General features: G+C 41.8%; 1 protein-coding gene across 4 annotated transcripts in view; it reads left to right on the forward strand.

The window, feature by feature from the left end:
• Positions 1 to 16691, forward strand: part of SLC1A2 (solute carrier family 1 member 2) — an 89852-nt gene that overhangs the window by 59645 nt on the left and 13516 nt on the right. For all 4 annotated transcript variants that reach the window (XM_083750822.1, XM_083750821.1, XM_083750820.1 and 1 more), the window contains 4 exons: positions 4722 to 4874; positions 5581 to 5831; positions 14501 to 14663; positions 15545 to 15671. In XM_083750822.1, coding sequence (XP_083606948.1) covers positions 4722 to 4874; positions 5581 to 5831; positions 14501 to 14663; positions 15545 to 15671 — 694 coding nt within the window. The remainder of the gene's footprint in view (positions 1 to 4721; positions 4875 to 5580; positions 5832 to 14500; positions 14664 to 15544; positions 15672 to 16691) is intronic.

Here is a 16691-nt window from a genome sequence, read left to right on the forward strand (position 1 = left end):
AAAATATCAAGGTACTACAAGCCCAATACGCAATGCTGATAAATAGAGAGATAGAATGGAAGGTTAAAAGATTGAGACAGAGGAATTTTGAATATGCCAACAAACCAGGGAAGCTTTTAGCGTGGCAACTGAAAAAAAGGAAAGAACAGAGTATAATAAATAAGATAGTGGTGGAAGGAGTAGAGATAAACAAGCCAAAAGAAATAAGGAGAGCCTTTACGGACTTCTATGGAGGACTCTTTAAAAATACAGGAAAAAATATGACGAGAAAAATAGAGAGATATCTAAAATCCAAAAATATTAACAAAATTACTACAGCTGCAAAAGAAGAGTTAAACGCCCCAATCGAGACAGAAGAAATTAAAGCAATAATAACAGACCTAAAAAATGGGAAAGCCCCAGGCCCAGATGGGTTAACCAGTAGATACTATAAAGAGTTGGAATCGGTATTGGTGAATCCACTACAAGAAGTGATGAACAACATTCTTAAGGAAAGAGAAATACCAGAGACGTGGAAGGAGGCATTGATTACACTAATCCCCAAACAAGATTCAGACCTAGAACAAATTAAAAATTATAGACCGATCTCCCTGTTAAACATAGATTATAAGATTTTTACAGGAGTCCTGGCAAGGAGACTAAAAACTGTATTGGTAGAAAGTATTCATAAAGACCAAGCCGGCTTTCTGCCAAGAAGGCAAATGAAAGATAACATAAGGAATGTTATCAATATTATAGAATACTTAACAGAAAGATGCGACAAAGAAGGTTTATTGTTATTTGTGGACGCTGAAAAAGCGTTCGACAATGTAAACTGGGAATTCCTGCTGAAACAACTGGAATATATGGAAGTAGGTACTGAATTTTACAATGGGATAAAAGCAATTTATACCGAACAAAGAGCAAGATTAATAATAAATAATGTGGAGTCGACCGAAATAATAGTAACCAAAGGAACAAGACAAGGATGCCCGTTGTCCCCATTATTATTTATAATGATACTAGAGGTTCTACTTAATTCCATTAGAGATAATAAAGAAATCAAAGGAATCAGGGTCGGTCAACACGAATATAAGACTAAGGCTTTCGCAGACGACCTGGTTGTAACAATGGAAGATCCACTCGACTCAATAAAAGAGGTATTGGCAGAATTTGATCAATATGGGGAAGTAACGGGCTTTAAATTAAATAAAAGGAAAACAAAAATAATAACTAAAAATATGTCGGCAGATAAAATCGAGGAACTACAAAGAGAAACAGAAATAGAAGTAACCAAAAAAGTGAAATATCTGGGCATATGGGTAACGTCTAAGAACATAGATTTATTTAAAAACAACTATGAAACAACGTGGAAAAGAGTCAAAAAAGATATAGAAACGTGGGGCAGACTTAAACTGTCATTCTGGGGTAGAATAGCCACAATTAAAATGTCGGTACTTCCAAGAATACTATTTTATTTTCAAAACATCCCGGTGATCAAAGGCACAAAAATATTCAAAACCTGGCACAGGGAGATTTCCAAATTTATCTGGCAGGGAAGGAAGCCGAGAATAAAATTTAAACTATTAACGGATATTAAAGAAAGAGGAGGCTTCGCCCTGCCAGACCTGAAATTATATTTTGAGGCATCATGCCTGTGCTGGGTCAAAACATGGATAAAACTAGAAGAGGCGGAAGTGCTAGACTTAGAAGGCCACGATAATCGATTCGGGTGGCACGCATACTTGTGGCATGAGAGGAAGAAAGTGCACAAAGAATTTGGAAATCACATCTTCAGGGGCCCTCTAATGGAAGTGTGGGAAAGGTACAGAGATGTTTTGGAACCTAAAACGCCACAATGGCTGTCACCACTAGAAGCTATGGCGGTTAAAAAGAGCGATAGGAGAGCCAAATGGGTAACTTACGAACAACTATTAATGAAGGAGGAAGGAAAGTGGAAAATGAGGCCGTACGACCAGGTTAAGTCCCAAGTGTATGACTGGCTGCATTACCATCAGATAAACGGAATGTTTAGGAAAGATGTTAAAGATAAAGGTTATGCTGACAAGAGTTCTAGATTTCAAAACGAGATTTTGGAAAATAATACAAAAACTCTGTCCAAAATGTATAAACAATTATTGGATTGGAACCTAGTTGACGAGGAAGTTAAGGCAGTAATGATACATTGGGCTAGAGATCTGGGTCGCAATATCTATTTCGAAGAGTGGGAAAAACTCTGGAACCAACACCTTAAATTCACGGCCTGTGTGTTATTAAAAGAGAACCTAATGAAAATGTTCTATCGCTGGTATCTGACCCCTGCAAAACTAGCAAGAATGTACGGATCTAGTAATAAATGTTGGAAGTGCAGGGAAAAGGAGGGAACTTTCTACCATATGTGGTGGGAATGCCAAAAGGTTAAAGGGTTTTGGGAGAGTATATACAATGAAATGAAGAAAATGTTAAAATATACCTTTGTTAAAAGACCGGAGGCGTTCCTGCTGGGTCTGGTGGGAAGGGAGATCAAGAAGAAAGATCATAAGCTATTCCAATATGCAACAACAGCAGCAAGGGTCTTAATAGCCAAAAATTGGAAATTAGAGGGTATACCGTCATTGGAGGATTGGCGATCGAAATTATTAGAATATGCGGAGATGGACAGGTTGACAGGAAAAATCAGATACATAAAGGATCAGAGGTTTGTCAAAGACTGGGAAAGTTTCACAAAATATCTGGAAAATCTAATTGATGATCAGATAACTCTGGTGGGTTTCAAAGATGCTCTGTAAGAGGTAAAGGGTAATGTCCAAAAGGAAATGTACAAATGGAAATGACTTATGGCATTACAAACAAAGAAACGCAGAAATAATGTTTATTAGTAGTATGGACAATTCGTGGTAAGACTGAAGGAAGTCATCTTCTTATAGAATATGTAGAGAATCGTTATGTTTGTTTGTATTTTGATTTTGTAAACCAATAAAAATTATGTACAAAAAAAAAAAAAATAGGTACCACTCCGGTGGGAAGGTAAACAGCATTTCCGTGCGCTGCTCTGGTTCACCAGAAGCGGCTTAGTCATGCTGGCCACATGACCCGGAAGCTGTATGCCGGCTCCCTCGGCCATTAAAGCAAGATGAGCGCCACAACCCCAGAGTCTGCCACGACTGGACCTAATGGTCAGGGGTCCCTTTACCATCTACTCTGGCTGACAGTGGCTCTCCACCATTCCCAGCCCTACCTGGAAATGGTAGGGATTGAACTTGGGACAATGATCTTCCACTGAGCTACAATTCTTTCTCCAACTCAATGTTCTGGTCACTGCTAGACTCTGGGGCCATGGCACCCCCACTCATCTCCTCTTCATTTCAATGTCCTCTGAGCAATAACACAGGAGGCTGTGAATGAGCCAGGCCATTGGTCCATCTAGCTCAATATTGTTTACACTAACAGGCAGCAGCTCTTCAAGATGTCAGGTGGAGTCTCTCCCAGTTCCTATCTGGAGTTAGCAGGGACTTAAACTGAGACCTTTTGAATGCAAAGATACCCTGCTACTGAGCTAAGGCTCTTCCCATCTGGTATTTTCTCATTCACCCCTATTGGAACCATGGCCTAGGAATGGGTATTGCTTTTATTCATGACCGTCATTTTCCCCACTGCTGTGTAAAATCCCCAGAAAATGTACATTTTCTGGAAGTCCTCTGTGTATATAGTTAGTTCCTGGGTCAAGGGGAAGTAATTGAAGAGGGAGCTTCCTGTAGAGGTAAGTGAAAGCAGGAAGCCAGGGTCTCCCTGGCTGGAAATGAAAAAGCTGTTCATGTGACCTTTCATCTCAGATAGCTCCGTTTTTCCTCAGCTCATATAAATAGACACTGCTGGTTGCTATACAACCTTCTGGTTTAGCCACATTGGAATGCTTGCCATTATGGTTGGGCAGAATAATATAAATAGCTATTAGGAGGAAGATGGAATTGGTAATTTTAGGAGGACACTGAAGGCTGAACACCTACCCAGTCACGCAGTGCAATCCTATGTGTCCACCCAGAAATAAGCTCCACTGTGTTCAGTTTTCCAGCTGTATATAGGATTGCTTTATCCTCAAGTACCTGGGGGTGATTTCTCTGAGGTGGTCAGAAGTGACTGGTTAGAATGGGACTGTTAGAATGGAAGGCAGGGAGACCAATAGTAAGTGGAGCCAGAGCCAATAAAAGACAGTCAACTGATTGTTATTTTATCCCCATCCTCCTCACTGCGTATTTCTGGAGGAGAAAGCAGGGTTAGCCAAAGTTGTGTGCCCCTCAGATGTTTTGGACTACAAAACATCAGCCTCAACCAAAATGGCCATTGGAGAGGGAAAGTGAGAGTCCACAACATTCAGGGTTAGCCGGAATTTATTGTTGGTGAGTGTACCTGAGTGAAGCCTGCCTCCCTCAGGTCCGCTCGCCAAGCCATGCCCCCTTGAGGCCACTGCGGATTAGCTCATTTGAATCAGTGGGCTTGACGGGGACCCGTGAGCCTCTGCAGAGGCCAAGGGGACGTGCTGCACACAAAATGGACCGTTGCGTCCGGGCAGCAAGGGAGGGAAGGCTGCAACCACCACTCACCGAGGAGGATCAGTAAGCAGCCATTATTGGCACAGCTAGCTCTGGTCCAAAACTGTGTTTTGACAGGATTATTCTAAGATGTGGTGAATTGAAACTCAATTACTCAAATCCTTTCTTCTGTGCCCTCCCTTTCTTATCCAGGTGTCATCATGGGCGCATTGTGTGGGGCACTTCTTCGCATGGCAGCACCTATTAATCCTGATGTCATCATGTTGATAGCCTTCCCAGGAGATATCCTGATGCGGATGCTAAAAATGTTGATTCTTCCTTTAATTATCTCAAGCTTAATCACAGGTGAGATCTGTTCTAAACAATTAGAAGGTTAATCTTTTGTGAGAGATTAAGACCTATAGAGTCATGTTCACAGCTTTATACACTCTCATAACAGTGTGTGTGTTCTTCATATTAATGTACCGGCATTAGCCTTGAAAATTGTCTCCAAAACACCAGTAAGTAACTCCTTGTGCAAGAGGAACAACTTCTGCTTGTGCAACAAGACTTTCTCCTTCCCCTCACTCTGTGCACTTGCTAAATCTTTTCTGAAGCTCCTCCCAACTCTCCAGAGTTGGAAAAAACTCCAAAGTCCGCAGTTGTGTACTACCCTTATTAAGATCAATTGAAAGGATTGCAAAATTTTGGCAAGCTTTTGAGTTTGCCAGAACACTTCATCAGGCAAGATGTTACACAAATATGTTACATCTAGACATCAGGGTTATAAGTCGGGATTTATTTTCTCAAGAAGAGTGAAAGCAGCCATTGATTCTTTATCCCAGAATCTTCAGTGTGTAACCTTATGGATGTAGTACCTGTGCGGGACTTACTCAGCCTGTGATCTCCATCTTAGAACTGTGTGCAAGCTGACCTCATGGTTTTAATAGCCAGAGTAATTGTTCTACTTTGTTGTTGTTTTCCTCTTCCCATTGCTCCCTGCCTGATGTTTTCATATGCGTCCAAACTGCAGAACAACATCTTTAACTCACCACAATGCATTTTTATACAGGTCTGTCTGGCTTGGATGCCAAGGCTAGCGGTCGGTTAGGTACAAGAGCTATGGTTTACTATATGTCCACGACGATCATTGCTGCTATATTGGGAGTTATTCTGGTCTTAGCCATTCACCCAGGCAATCCAAAGCTCAAGAAACAGCTGGGAGAAGGAAAGAAGAATGACGAAGTGTCCAGCCTTGATGCTTTCTTGGATCTTATCCGAAACTTGTTCCCCGAAAACCTCGTACAAGCATGCTTTCAGCAGGTGAATGTCAAACCTTTGCCTCCCACTAATATCCTGTGTGTGAAAACCATGACACTAAAAAAAGAACTGAAGAAACTAAAACTAGATTTGCAGCTGTAAATTTAGCTTGTTTAATACTTATCAGTACAAAATAACAAATATCAGTGCTTCTACTGAGTTCCTCATTCTTTGCACTGTTCAGTTTGCATTGTAGTTTATTTTAGTGCTTCATTCTTGATAAAAACATTCTTCAGTTTTTTCTTTACTACTCCATATAGCTTCAGAATTTATTTTTGTTTCCCTGTCTTTTGTGTGGAAGGAGAGGAGAAGCACAGAAATACTTTTGATTTCCATGCTATTTGCCGAGCTTTTCAATTAAAGATTTTCCGTCAATGAACATGCGCTCTGAACTAATTTGCCTGGTTTTAATTAAAGTCAGTTAAGCTTAATATGATTAGCTTTGATTGGATCCAGACCTGCCCTATCACTAGGCAGAGTGAGGCAGCCAATTCTGAGCATCGTGGAAGGGCAGCATACTGCTAATGATCTAATTTATTATTATTGTGTTTGTATTGCCAGACTGGAGGTGAAGTGTTTGTGAGGGTTTTTTTCTGCCTTAGGTAACTAAATAACTTTACAGGTCTGGTGTACTTGGAGGGCGGGCAGGCCCAGTTGCTTCCCGGGCAGCAAAATGTCTTGGGCCATACATATCTGACCAGAGCATGCTTTATATCTTACTCCACACAGACATTTATTTTTCATGTATTTCAGTTAACAGGGCTGGGAATACGGTATATTCTTATTCTTATTAAAAATAATTTCATTTATAAAGAAATAAAGTGATAAGAGAAAAAGAAAAGAAGGGTTTGGAAAATAAAACTGCAGAAAGTACAGTGTAATACAATTAGTAAAATCAATTACATTTCCACATATTGGTATATAGATATAAACAATATTATTATCTTACTACATATGTGGTTATTAATAGCCTACTGCATTCTGTATAAACTCATAACAAATATCAATATGTTCATCCAGACAAAGCCTGTGTCTATAAGCAATCCGTTCATAAGTTGTGAGTGTTGTCAGGTTGTCAATCCATTGATTAAAAGGGATCATATCTTTATTCTTCCAGTTCATCACTATCAGTCTCTTAGCCAGCATTAGGGCACATGGAATCCATTTTTGTTGTCCCATTCTCTGCTTCCATGTAATAGGAATATAATTTAAAAGAATGTTCTCTGAATTTTTTTAACTTTTTCCGTACAATCATATTTATATAGTCCAGCACTTTCTCCCAGAAGTTAATAATTATAGAACACTGTAAAGACATAAAGAGGCCTTATCCTTATTTCATCTCCAGCAAATAACTACTTTAGGGCTGGGGATATCTTATAATTATTCGTACAGAAATATCTGTAAAATCTGATGCATTGAAGGCTGTTTCTATTCTTCAGCACATTGCTTAGAGAATACAATGCCACCGCGGCCATTGTTGCATGGGGGGAAACAATTTGATGTCTGGAAGAAAAGTGCCCAAGCAGTCAAAAATTCTTGGCACTGAGCAAACCTATGGTGGGTGTATTCACCTACTTAGGGGTGAGGCATGTCACAGGGTGATTGCTGGGGAGGGAAGGAAGTTTTTCCTGCAGTTGCCTATTCTACTCTTACTAAGTAGATAAACATTTCAGGCTGTAGTCATATTTCATCAGAAAAGTATATTAAGATGATTTTTTTAAGGGTGGTATGAATGTTAGCCATGTTGTTCATGCTTTCTGCTCTACACACATGTATGAGCAGCCTTTTTCCTGAAGCTAAATTATTTGACAGTTACACAGACTTTTTTTTATGATCCAAGCAAGATCCACTGCCAAACCTTTGCTAAGTATGCCTGAATGGCACCATTTAAAGGATTTTAAGTGCTATGTTATCTGAGGTTGTAGCTCTAGGCTGTACCGTGTGGGTGGGGAGCAAAGGAAGGACAGGACCACATAGGGAGACAGATGCAAACTGCTGCAGAACTAAACTAGCTGCATTTTCCCTCTCTCTTACCTTGCACCCAAGAGCACCTAAAAGCCCGGTCCTAAATCATGTTTACCAAGAAGTAAAGTTAACAGATTATAGTGGGGCTACCTTCCATGTAAACGTGCTTAGAATTGTAATCAAATCTGAGTAGCTTTAAAGGGCATGTTTATTCGATATACCGTCAAAAGAAGAGTCAAATATGTATGTACGTTCCCAAAATTAGAACAGCATGCATTAAACGCTGAAATGAACTCTTCCTTTCCAGCTAATTGTATTTTACTGAAAGTGATAACTGGGCCCCTCGATGGGTAGAAAGCTGAGGAATGGGATAGTGGGCTGAAAGGGGAGCAAGTAGCTAACTTACATTAGCCCCATCAGTCCTTTTATCACCCTCCCGGTGCTTATAATATTGAAAGACATGTTTATTCACGGTATCATCAAAAGGAGAGTCACATGGGTAGACAGTGTGTTCCAAAAAGTAGAACAATGTGTGTTCTGTTGCGCTGGTCTCTCCCTTTCCAGTTAATTGTGCTTAACAGGATGTGGGAATCGCCCCCTTGACTAGTAGAAAGCTGAAAGACTGGCTAAATGGGCTGACTGGGAAGCAAGCTACTAACTTCTTATATTGGCACTCTCACTCCTTTTATAAATCTCAGGGCGATTGTAATGTTAATGTCTTCTGGCAAGCAGCTCCTTTCATTTACTTCACTATTTTTTTGAGCTTTCTTCGTTCGTCGACAGTCACTTCGGTCAAGTATTTGTTAAGGTTAAGATGGATAGCTCAGCTGGTTAAGCACGACACTCTTAGTCTCAAGGTCATGGGCGTGAGCCCCACGTTGGGCAAAAGACCATAGTCATGGACCTAACTTAGACATGTTTATTAATGTCAATGGGTCTACTCAGAGTAAAAGCTAGCAGAATGCTCACAGTGCCCACACTGGGTGTCAGCCACGATCTACAGAAGTGGGGAAAGACAGGCTTGGCCTCGGATCCAGGTTCTGTCATGTGGTGGCATTGGTTGTGATTGCTGCAGCAGCCAGGGGCGTTCTGAGGCAGGGGCAGCATGCCCCGGGTGTCATTCCAAAGGGGGGGGGAGAGAAAATGCCGACCTCTGATTGGCAGCACCTCCCAGGGCATGCACCGCTCACCGCACGCCCCCCAGGCGTGCACCACGCCCCCCGGGCAGCTCACCACACCCCTGGGACGTGCACCATGCCTCCCACGGGTGGCGTGCCATGCCCCCTGGGACGAGCGCCAATCCGGGTACCAGAGCAGGTTGCTCCGCCTCTGCCGGCAGCTGTAGACTGGCACAACTACCTGTTTCCCCAGCTCCACCTCCAGCCTGCATGCTTGGCTGGGCTCTGGATGTGATGGTTGTCACAACCCCTTCTATTGGGTTGCGTCTGTGGTAAGTGTTAGAGTTGAGCCGTTAGCTTTCATTGGCATTTACTCACAGGTCAGCATGTTTGCAGCCCTAAGCAAGTGGCAGCCCAACAAATAAAATTTGCATTTCGACCCCTTTTTAACTCCAGAATTTTACTTATTAAAATAAAAGAATCCCTTGCCGTACGTACCATCTTATGAACCTTCTTAAGACAGACATTAGGCCAAATGGCTAAATTTCTTTCTTCTGGGCTTATGAATTTGCCAATCTATACAACCATGTTTCCTGTTTTATCTGATCATGTATACAATTTTACCTGTATGTAACGAAAAGGCTTATTGGATCTTTTCTAGGAAAGATGTTAGATTCAGCTTGGTGGCCAACAGAGGCCCATCATGTGCACTCCTACTGCCAGTCTACACAAAAGCTTTCATTTCTTACATTAGTTTTCATAGTGGTGGCTGCAGAATCCTGGAGTACTTTCTAGGGTCCCTCAACAAGAAAAACAACTTGCCTTATCAGTTCACCTGCAGGGACAGTGATGTACAACAGGCTCAGTATTCTGTATGAACTGAGTGTCACCCTTGAACTCTTCCAAGAATCCTGTGTCAGCACGAAACCCTCCTTGAAGCTCAAAAAGTTGAGAATTGTGGTTTTAGAAAAATCCAAGAATAACAGTACTTGCCTCCTGCAGGTAGACATACCTGTCAACAGTGGCAGCCAGTGAGGTCGTTTGTTAGGGGGGGGGAATACTATTGCTGGTGGTTGCAAAGCAGTAGAGGGAGAAAGGGAATTTCCACTTTCACCTTTTGGCACCAGGAACTGGAGGTAGGGATTGGTCTGGGCCCTAGACATTTGGTTGCCTGAGGGAACTAGAAATGCACTGGCAAGCTGGGTTACATAATATCCATTATTAAGATATTTTGACATGTGAGACTGAATATTCTACAAGCATCTCTCCCTTTCTGACTGCAGAAATACAATAAAAAAAATGAAATAGCTAACCACATGTTGCCATTTCATGAGGGACAGGTGTTTACTCTGTCTAATGTTAGGGCCAGATGGTGCAATTTTTGAATGGATAATTCCTCAGATTTGAGTGCAGGGTGCTGACATTAGCAGGGGTAACTCCACTCTTCAACTCTGCACTTGCATATGACTGACAGTGGGACTTCTCACCTCCTCTGGTGCCTAATGGTAAGGCTCTAGCACAACTTTTAATTTTATACACTGGTACCTCTGGTTATGAACTTAATTCGTTCTGGAGGTCCGTTCTTAACCTGAAACCGTTCTTAACCTGAGGTACCATTTTAGCTAATGGGACCTCCTGCTGCCGCTACACCGCCGCTGCATGATTTCTGTTCTCATCCTGAGGTAAAGTTCTGAACCCGAGGTACTACTTCTGGGATAGCGGAGTCTGTAACCCGAGGTGTTTGTAACCCGAGGTACCATTATACTTTGCAAGAGTTAAACTTTGCACTCGCCATCTGTTGGATCCCACACATTGTGGTAGTAGTAGTACTGATCATAATCATAACCATAATCATAATATACAGCCTTCTATTTCAAGAATAAATGTTTTCCAAATAGGCTTACAGGGAACTCAATAGAAGCCCTTGTCTCAATGATTTTCATCACCTGCCTAGCATAGGTACTGGGTAAACAGTTAAATGGCAATGCACCTCTAGGGGAAGGGCTGTAGCTGAGTGTTAGAACTTTGCCTTCAAAGGGTCCCAGGTTCAAGGGCAGGAATTTACCTTTTCCTCTCTTCCCACATGATTTCTGCTAGCAGTTTTACCTAGCAAGCCACTTTATCAGCTGCTTCAGCTTTTGAAAATTCAACAGGGTGAGTTTGACTCATTCCTAAGGAGTTGATGTCTGTGGCCCTTTGCCCCAGGATAATTGGAGAAAAGACTAGTGGGTATGGTTTTGTAATCTTTGCCTTTATTCAAGTCATCTCCCTAAAGTCAAGATAGTAAGAAACTGTGATACTTGAAGGGTGAGCAATGAATGTCAACTTACTACGTTGTTTAATTCTAAACTATGCGTCTCCCGCTTAATTGGCAAACAAAGGGAATAATTAAGTAATTAGCAGTTAACTACTTGAAAATTAAAGTCCTGCTAGACCTTCCTACAAGACCTTGAAGCTGAACTATTTTTCAGCTCCAGTATAGGAAATATCTTCATCCACAAACAAACAAATCTGCACAGCTTGCAAGAGTTTTCAGAGTGCCTTAATTTGCTTTGAACTAGCACTTTCTTCCATTTCCTGTGACTTTAACAGGTGCAAGTTAATTAGAAATTCAGGAGATACATTTCCCATCCCCAAATATACAGCAAGAGAAATTTGAGGCTGGGCTTTTTTATTCCAGAAAGATCAAAATATCTCCATGTCCTGCTTGTTTGTGGGCTTCTTGTAGGCATCTGGTTGGCTGATGTGAGAACACGATATGGGACATGGGACCGAGGACTCTTGTTTTGATCCAGCAGGGCTCTTTGTATGTTACTGAGTCCAATAAGTAGTTTAACATTTTGTCTACTTTTGTCCAGAGTATCAAATGGAAGGGACTGGTTGACGAGGAGACGAACTAGAGCGCCCTGTATCTAATACAAATTAATGGAATTTCAAGCTGCGTATCAAAGCCTTAGTGTTGTTAAGAGAAGTTTAAGAAAAGGGCCTGTATTGTAGTTACAGGGGAGGAAAACTTGTGTTGACTCCCAGACATTTTTGCACATTCTGGGACATTGGTATGCACTGGTAGCCACTGAATTTTTATTATGGTTCCTGTCAGTATACCAGGAATTAAAACCAGCCTGCACTGGGCATGCATGACTGACTCAGCGCGTACTAGAACAGGTGGAAGTCAGTGTGACCAAAGCTTTTCCCACAGCTGCATACAGTGCCTTAGTGATGAGAATAAATCCTGATGTGGCAATCCCTGATAACGACAGTCCTGGTCTCACCAAGGCTGCCAAAACTTCATAATTTTGCTTTGTTTCCAAGAAGGGCTTCCTTCAGTTGCAGGAAATTCTCCTGTTCTCAGAGCCTTTGTAATGTTTTAAAGATGACAGAATTCTCAAGATAATAATCAACTCCATGGAAATATGTAGGAATTTTGGCTTGCTTAAGAGCTTCTGCTTTTGCTCGCTGCATTTCAAAGCCACACATTTCCGCAGGGTGCTCAAGCACATTTTTTTAGATTATTAATAAGATGTGAATGTAGTAAAATGGTTAGCGTAATCTGCATTGTTCCCTTAATCATTCATGATGCCGCTATGACTGGCAGCTCAGCAGAAAGAACAAATATAACTGTTGGCTGATTTTGCTAACTTTGCTATCTGACTAAATTGTCTGGTGAATTAACTCTTCCCCTTTTATTGAGCAAACTGCATGTGTGATTTCAGCAAGACAAAATCAACTTTGCCCAGACGCTTTAGGAAGTACCTCCTGCAGACTTGAATGCCTTGCATTCCCACTGCATATTAAGAAGGGCACACAACATTTTTTAATGAATGGTAACCTATTTTTGAATATACACTAGATTTAGAAATTCTGCCTCTGTTCCATTGCCAGCTAGACCTTTCAAGTCATTCTTTGAATGGACTTCGTAGATTATGGCTTGTATAAAATAAAGTTGTCCTGTCTGCACAAAGACACCTGTTTGCTCAATGAAACTTTCCCTCCCTCTCCTCTCCCTATATGCTCTGGAAGCTTGGGGGGGGGGGGACTCTGAACAGATTTTGGGGAGCTCAGAGGGATGACAGGCATGGGAGATACCATGGTACATGTGCGTATCCTTCTGTGAATGGGATTACTTTCTTTGATACAACCCAAACTATTTATCTACTTGTCACAGAAATGATAGATAAAAATATTAGTACATGCAAAGATGAAAGTAAACATATAATTCCCTCCTGATTTGGGTAGAGTTATTGCTTTATTATAGTGATGTTTCCCCAAGGGTGGTTTTTAGGAAGGATCAGAGATGTCTTGTGTTGTTGTACTTTCTAATGGCAGAGTTGGATTTGTGTCTCAGTCCACAGACCTTAGCACAGAGAAGCAAGGTACATACACAAAACTGGCAATGTCCAGGGCTCCCCAAACCACAAGAGCCCCGAATGACCACCCAGAGAGCAGCAGATGATGGAGGCAGTAGCAGACAGGCCCTGCATCATTCTGGGACCAACATCTCGGCCAACAAGGGCATGCTGGGACTGTCACTCGCCACCACCACAGCATCCTTTCCTTCTTTTATTTAACATCCTTTTATAGTTAGGCAGCAGCCAAGCATGTCCATGGTTACAGATGCTCATGTTATTTTTACTTTAAATAGATATTATTCTTTGTCTACAACAAAATGGTGCTGAATCTCGAGTTTATCATCAGGGCAGCTGAAGCACAGTACATTTTCTTTCTGTAGTCATGATGATGCTAATTAAATGAGTTCTTTAAAATGGGAAACGGCACATGTTCAAAGTACTTATTTTTTATTAGGGCTGGCAAACTGCTTTTTGTTTAATTTTTGCTCTAACATAACAAGGATACAAAAGCTCCTGTAAAGCATGGAATGGAGATGGGGGAAGAAGCAAATGGTGTAATTGTGTACTGCAGTAACATATGTGTTTGTGCAAGGTTGCTAAATTTACCTTATTTTTCGCCCCATAGGATGCACCGTCCCATAGGATGCACCTAGATTTTTTTTTGGGGGGGGGGAATAAAGAAAAAATATATTTCCCCCCCCAGGCGCAGGGCTGGTGCGGGGGAAGCCTGAGCTTCCCTCGACCCCAGCCCCCAGAACAGGCTGCCGCCCGAAAGCCTTGCACACCTGGCGGGAGGTCCCGCTGGGCGCGCAAGGCTTGCGGACATCTGCCCGAAGCATGGGGCATGCTCCGCAGCGTGCCCCATGCTTTGGGCTGCAGACTGCCACCCCAAGCCTTGCACGCCCAGCGGGACCTCCCGCGGGGTGCGCGAGGCTTGCGGATATCTTCCTGAAGCCTGGAGAGCGAGAGGGGTCGGTGCGCACCGATGCCTCTCACTCTCCAGGCTTCAGCAAAAGCCTGCATTTGCCCCATAAGACGCACACACATTTCCCCTTCATTTTTGGAGGGGGAAAAGTGCGTCCTATAGGGCGAAAAATATGGTACCTAGTTGCACTGGTGATTTGCAAGGGCAGGTGCCAGAAGAAGCTTAGAAGGGGGATTTCAGGCTCAGAGTTTGCACTGCTTATGTAGCAGGCAACTTTACACCTGAATTTGCAGCCCTGTATTTTGATTCTTTCAGATTCAAACGGTCACCAAGAAAGTGCTTGTCCCTCAAGAGATCGATGAACCAGCCAATGCAACAGACTCCATCTTTGACATGTTGAATGAAACAGAAGTGACGCCAGAACCTCAGCTAATCATTAAGAAAGGCCTCGAATTTAAGGATGGCATGAATGTCTTAGGTATGGAAACACTTTTAGTGTATGTGTGCTTCACAGTTATTATTGTAGCAATATTGTGCATTGTTTTGAATATATTGCTATCTTGTCATAACCCACCCTGGGACCTTAAGGTAAGAACGCTAACTAAATGATTAAATGTTTTATTTCATTCATATTATATATGCTGTAAAATGCCTTCAGACTTTTTAATTTAAAATATATGTAAAGCAATATTCAAGTCCAATAAATCATATCACATATCCTTTACATATTCATTTTTGCATATCCTCCTCTGTTTATCTGTAGGAGAATCCAAATCTGTTCAGGAAAATAGAACTGCCAATCATTGAACATTTACACACATATACAGATGAATGGCTATCCATCTACAAGCAGCATATGTTTATATCATTTGGTCATCGTGACAATCTTTTATATTATGATAGATTTGTTAGGAGATAAAATAAGAACAGTACATGCCTGAGTTTTCCTAGGAACACTGTTCTTCCTAGCATGGGGCAGGACTGATGGGAGTTATAGGCCAAAACACCTGAAGAGACCAAGTCAGGTTAACAGGTTACAGCAAGATATTAATAGCAGTGGGTTGTATCACACTTGTGCAAGGGAAATTTGCCATTATCTTTTCCCCACTCTGTTCCTTGTGGCCCCCCCCAAAAGCTTCTCCTGAGAGTAGAGGAACACTTAGGGCCCATCCAGACCGGAGTTTTACTGGGGGTGTATTCTGCAACATGTTCATGACACAAAAATAGCCTGAGCTGACTTGAAGCCTGATTTAGTAAGGTTTGTTTGTTTATATTTTAATTAATAAGATTGCAGGAGTGTGGGTGCTTCATTTTGACAGAGCCTCAGTAGCGTTTAATATTTTAGCATTCTTTCAACAGGACTCATTGGGTTCTTCATTGCTTTTGGTATTGCAATGGGCAAGATGGGAGAACAAGCCAAGATGATGGTGGATTTCTTCAATATCTTGAACGAGATTGTAATGAAGCTGGTGACCATGATTATGTGGTGAGTCAAAGTCATCATCTGCCAAGACACCCTAAATCCAGTTGTATTCTGGACATCATTTTGTAGCTTTTCTGTATTTTCTGCATGACCTACCTCACTATATTGGTCTGAAGCTACAGCAATTATTTCGATTGTTTGCTTTTCACAGTTGTATCCTGCCCTTAGCCAACAAAGCTCAGAATGGCATAAACAGGAGTTTTTTTTCCCCAACAGTTGGCAGCCGGAACAGAATGTGTGAGGTTGGACCAAACTCAACCTGGGTTGTTAATGGGATGCTGAGAGACTTGAGCTGAGGTCTCATCAGTTCAAGTTCAGAAGTGCCACACCACACCTCATTTGGTCAGAGAATCAAATGAGGCTGTTGCTATGTTTTTGCATATTTAATTTACTGCGGATGCTCAGGGCTTTCTTCTATCAGAACACATGGGATTGGCCCCAGAAGAACTTGATCTTCGCACAGCCACTGTCCCTGCTGGGACCCATTCCTAATTCAATGCATCAAGAGAAGGCTTACCTTCAACCCATGACTCTTGTTCATTTGCATAGAAGAGAACATTTAGTCTATGGAGACACATTCCTTTATTTCATATCCAAAGGGACATTCTTTCCTATTATTTATGGCTACTCTCTTAGGAAAAGATCCACCCCCTCCAGCAGCTTTGGTGATTTATGAAACTCTTTGTGAACACCATAATGACATAAAACAAAATTGGGCATCTGCTAAGGATGTTTCGTAACCCTTATTTAAGGATTATCCTCAGTGACCATTTCAGGAAGCAGACTGCCTGGCACCTGAGAAAACTGTGCAAAATGGGGATTGTGCGAAGCTAATAGAAGCTTCTGATTGATTTGCTGCTTCTGGGCAATGCTTGGATGGTTCGTGAGAAGGTCAGATGGAGAGCAGACATTCCTTTTTCTAAAAAGCCCCGTTCCAGTTTTGCTTCCTAAATCTATCTCTCTATGAAAAAGTAAGTTTCAGATTGCAAAAAAAGAAAGTTAATATAGACCATAAGAGTGGAG

The sequence above is a fragment of the Podarcis gaigeae genome (assembly GCF_964106915.1).
Source record: "Podarcis gaigeae genome assembly, chromosome: 1".
Lineage (NCBI taxonomy): Eukaryota > Metazoa > Chordata > Lepidosauria > Squamata > Lacertidae > Podarcis > Podarcis gaigeae.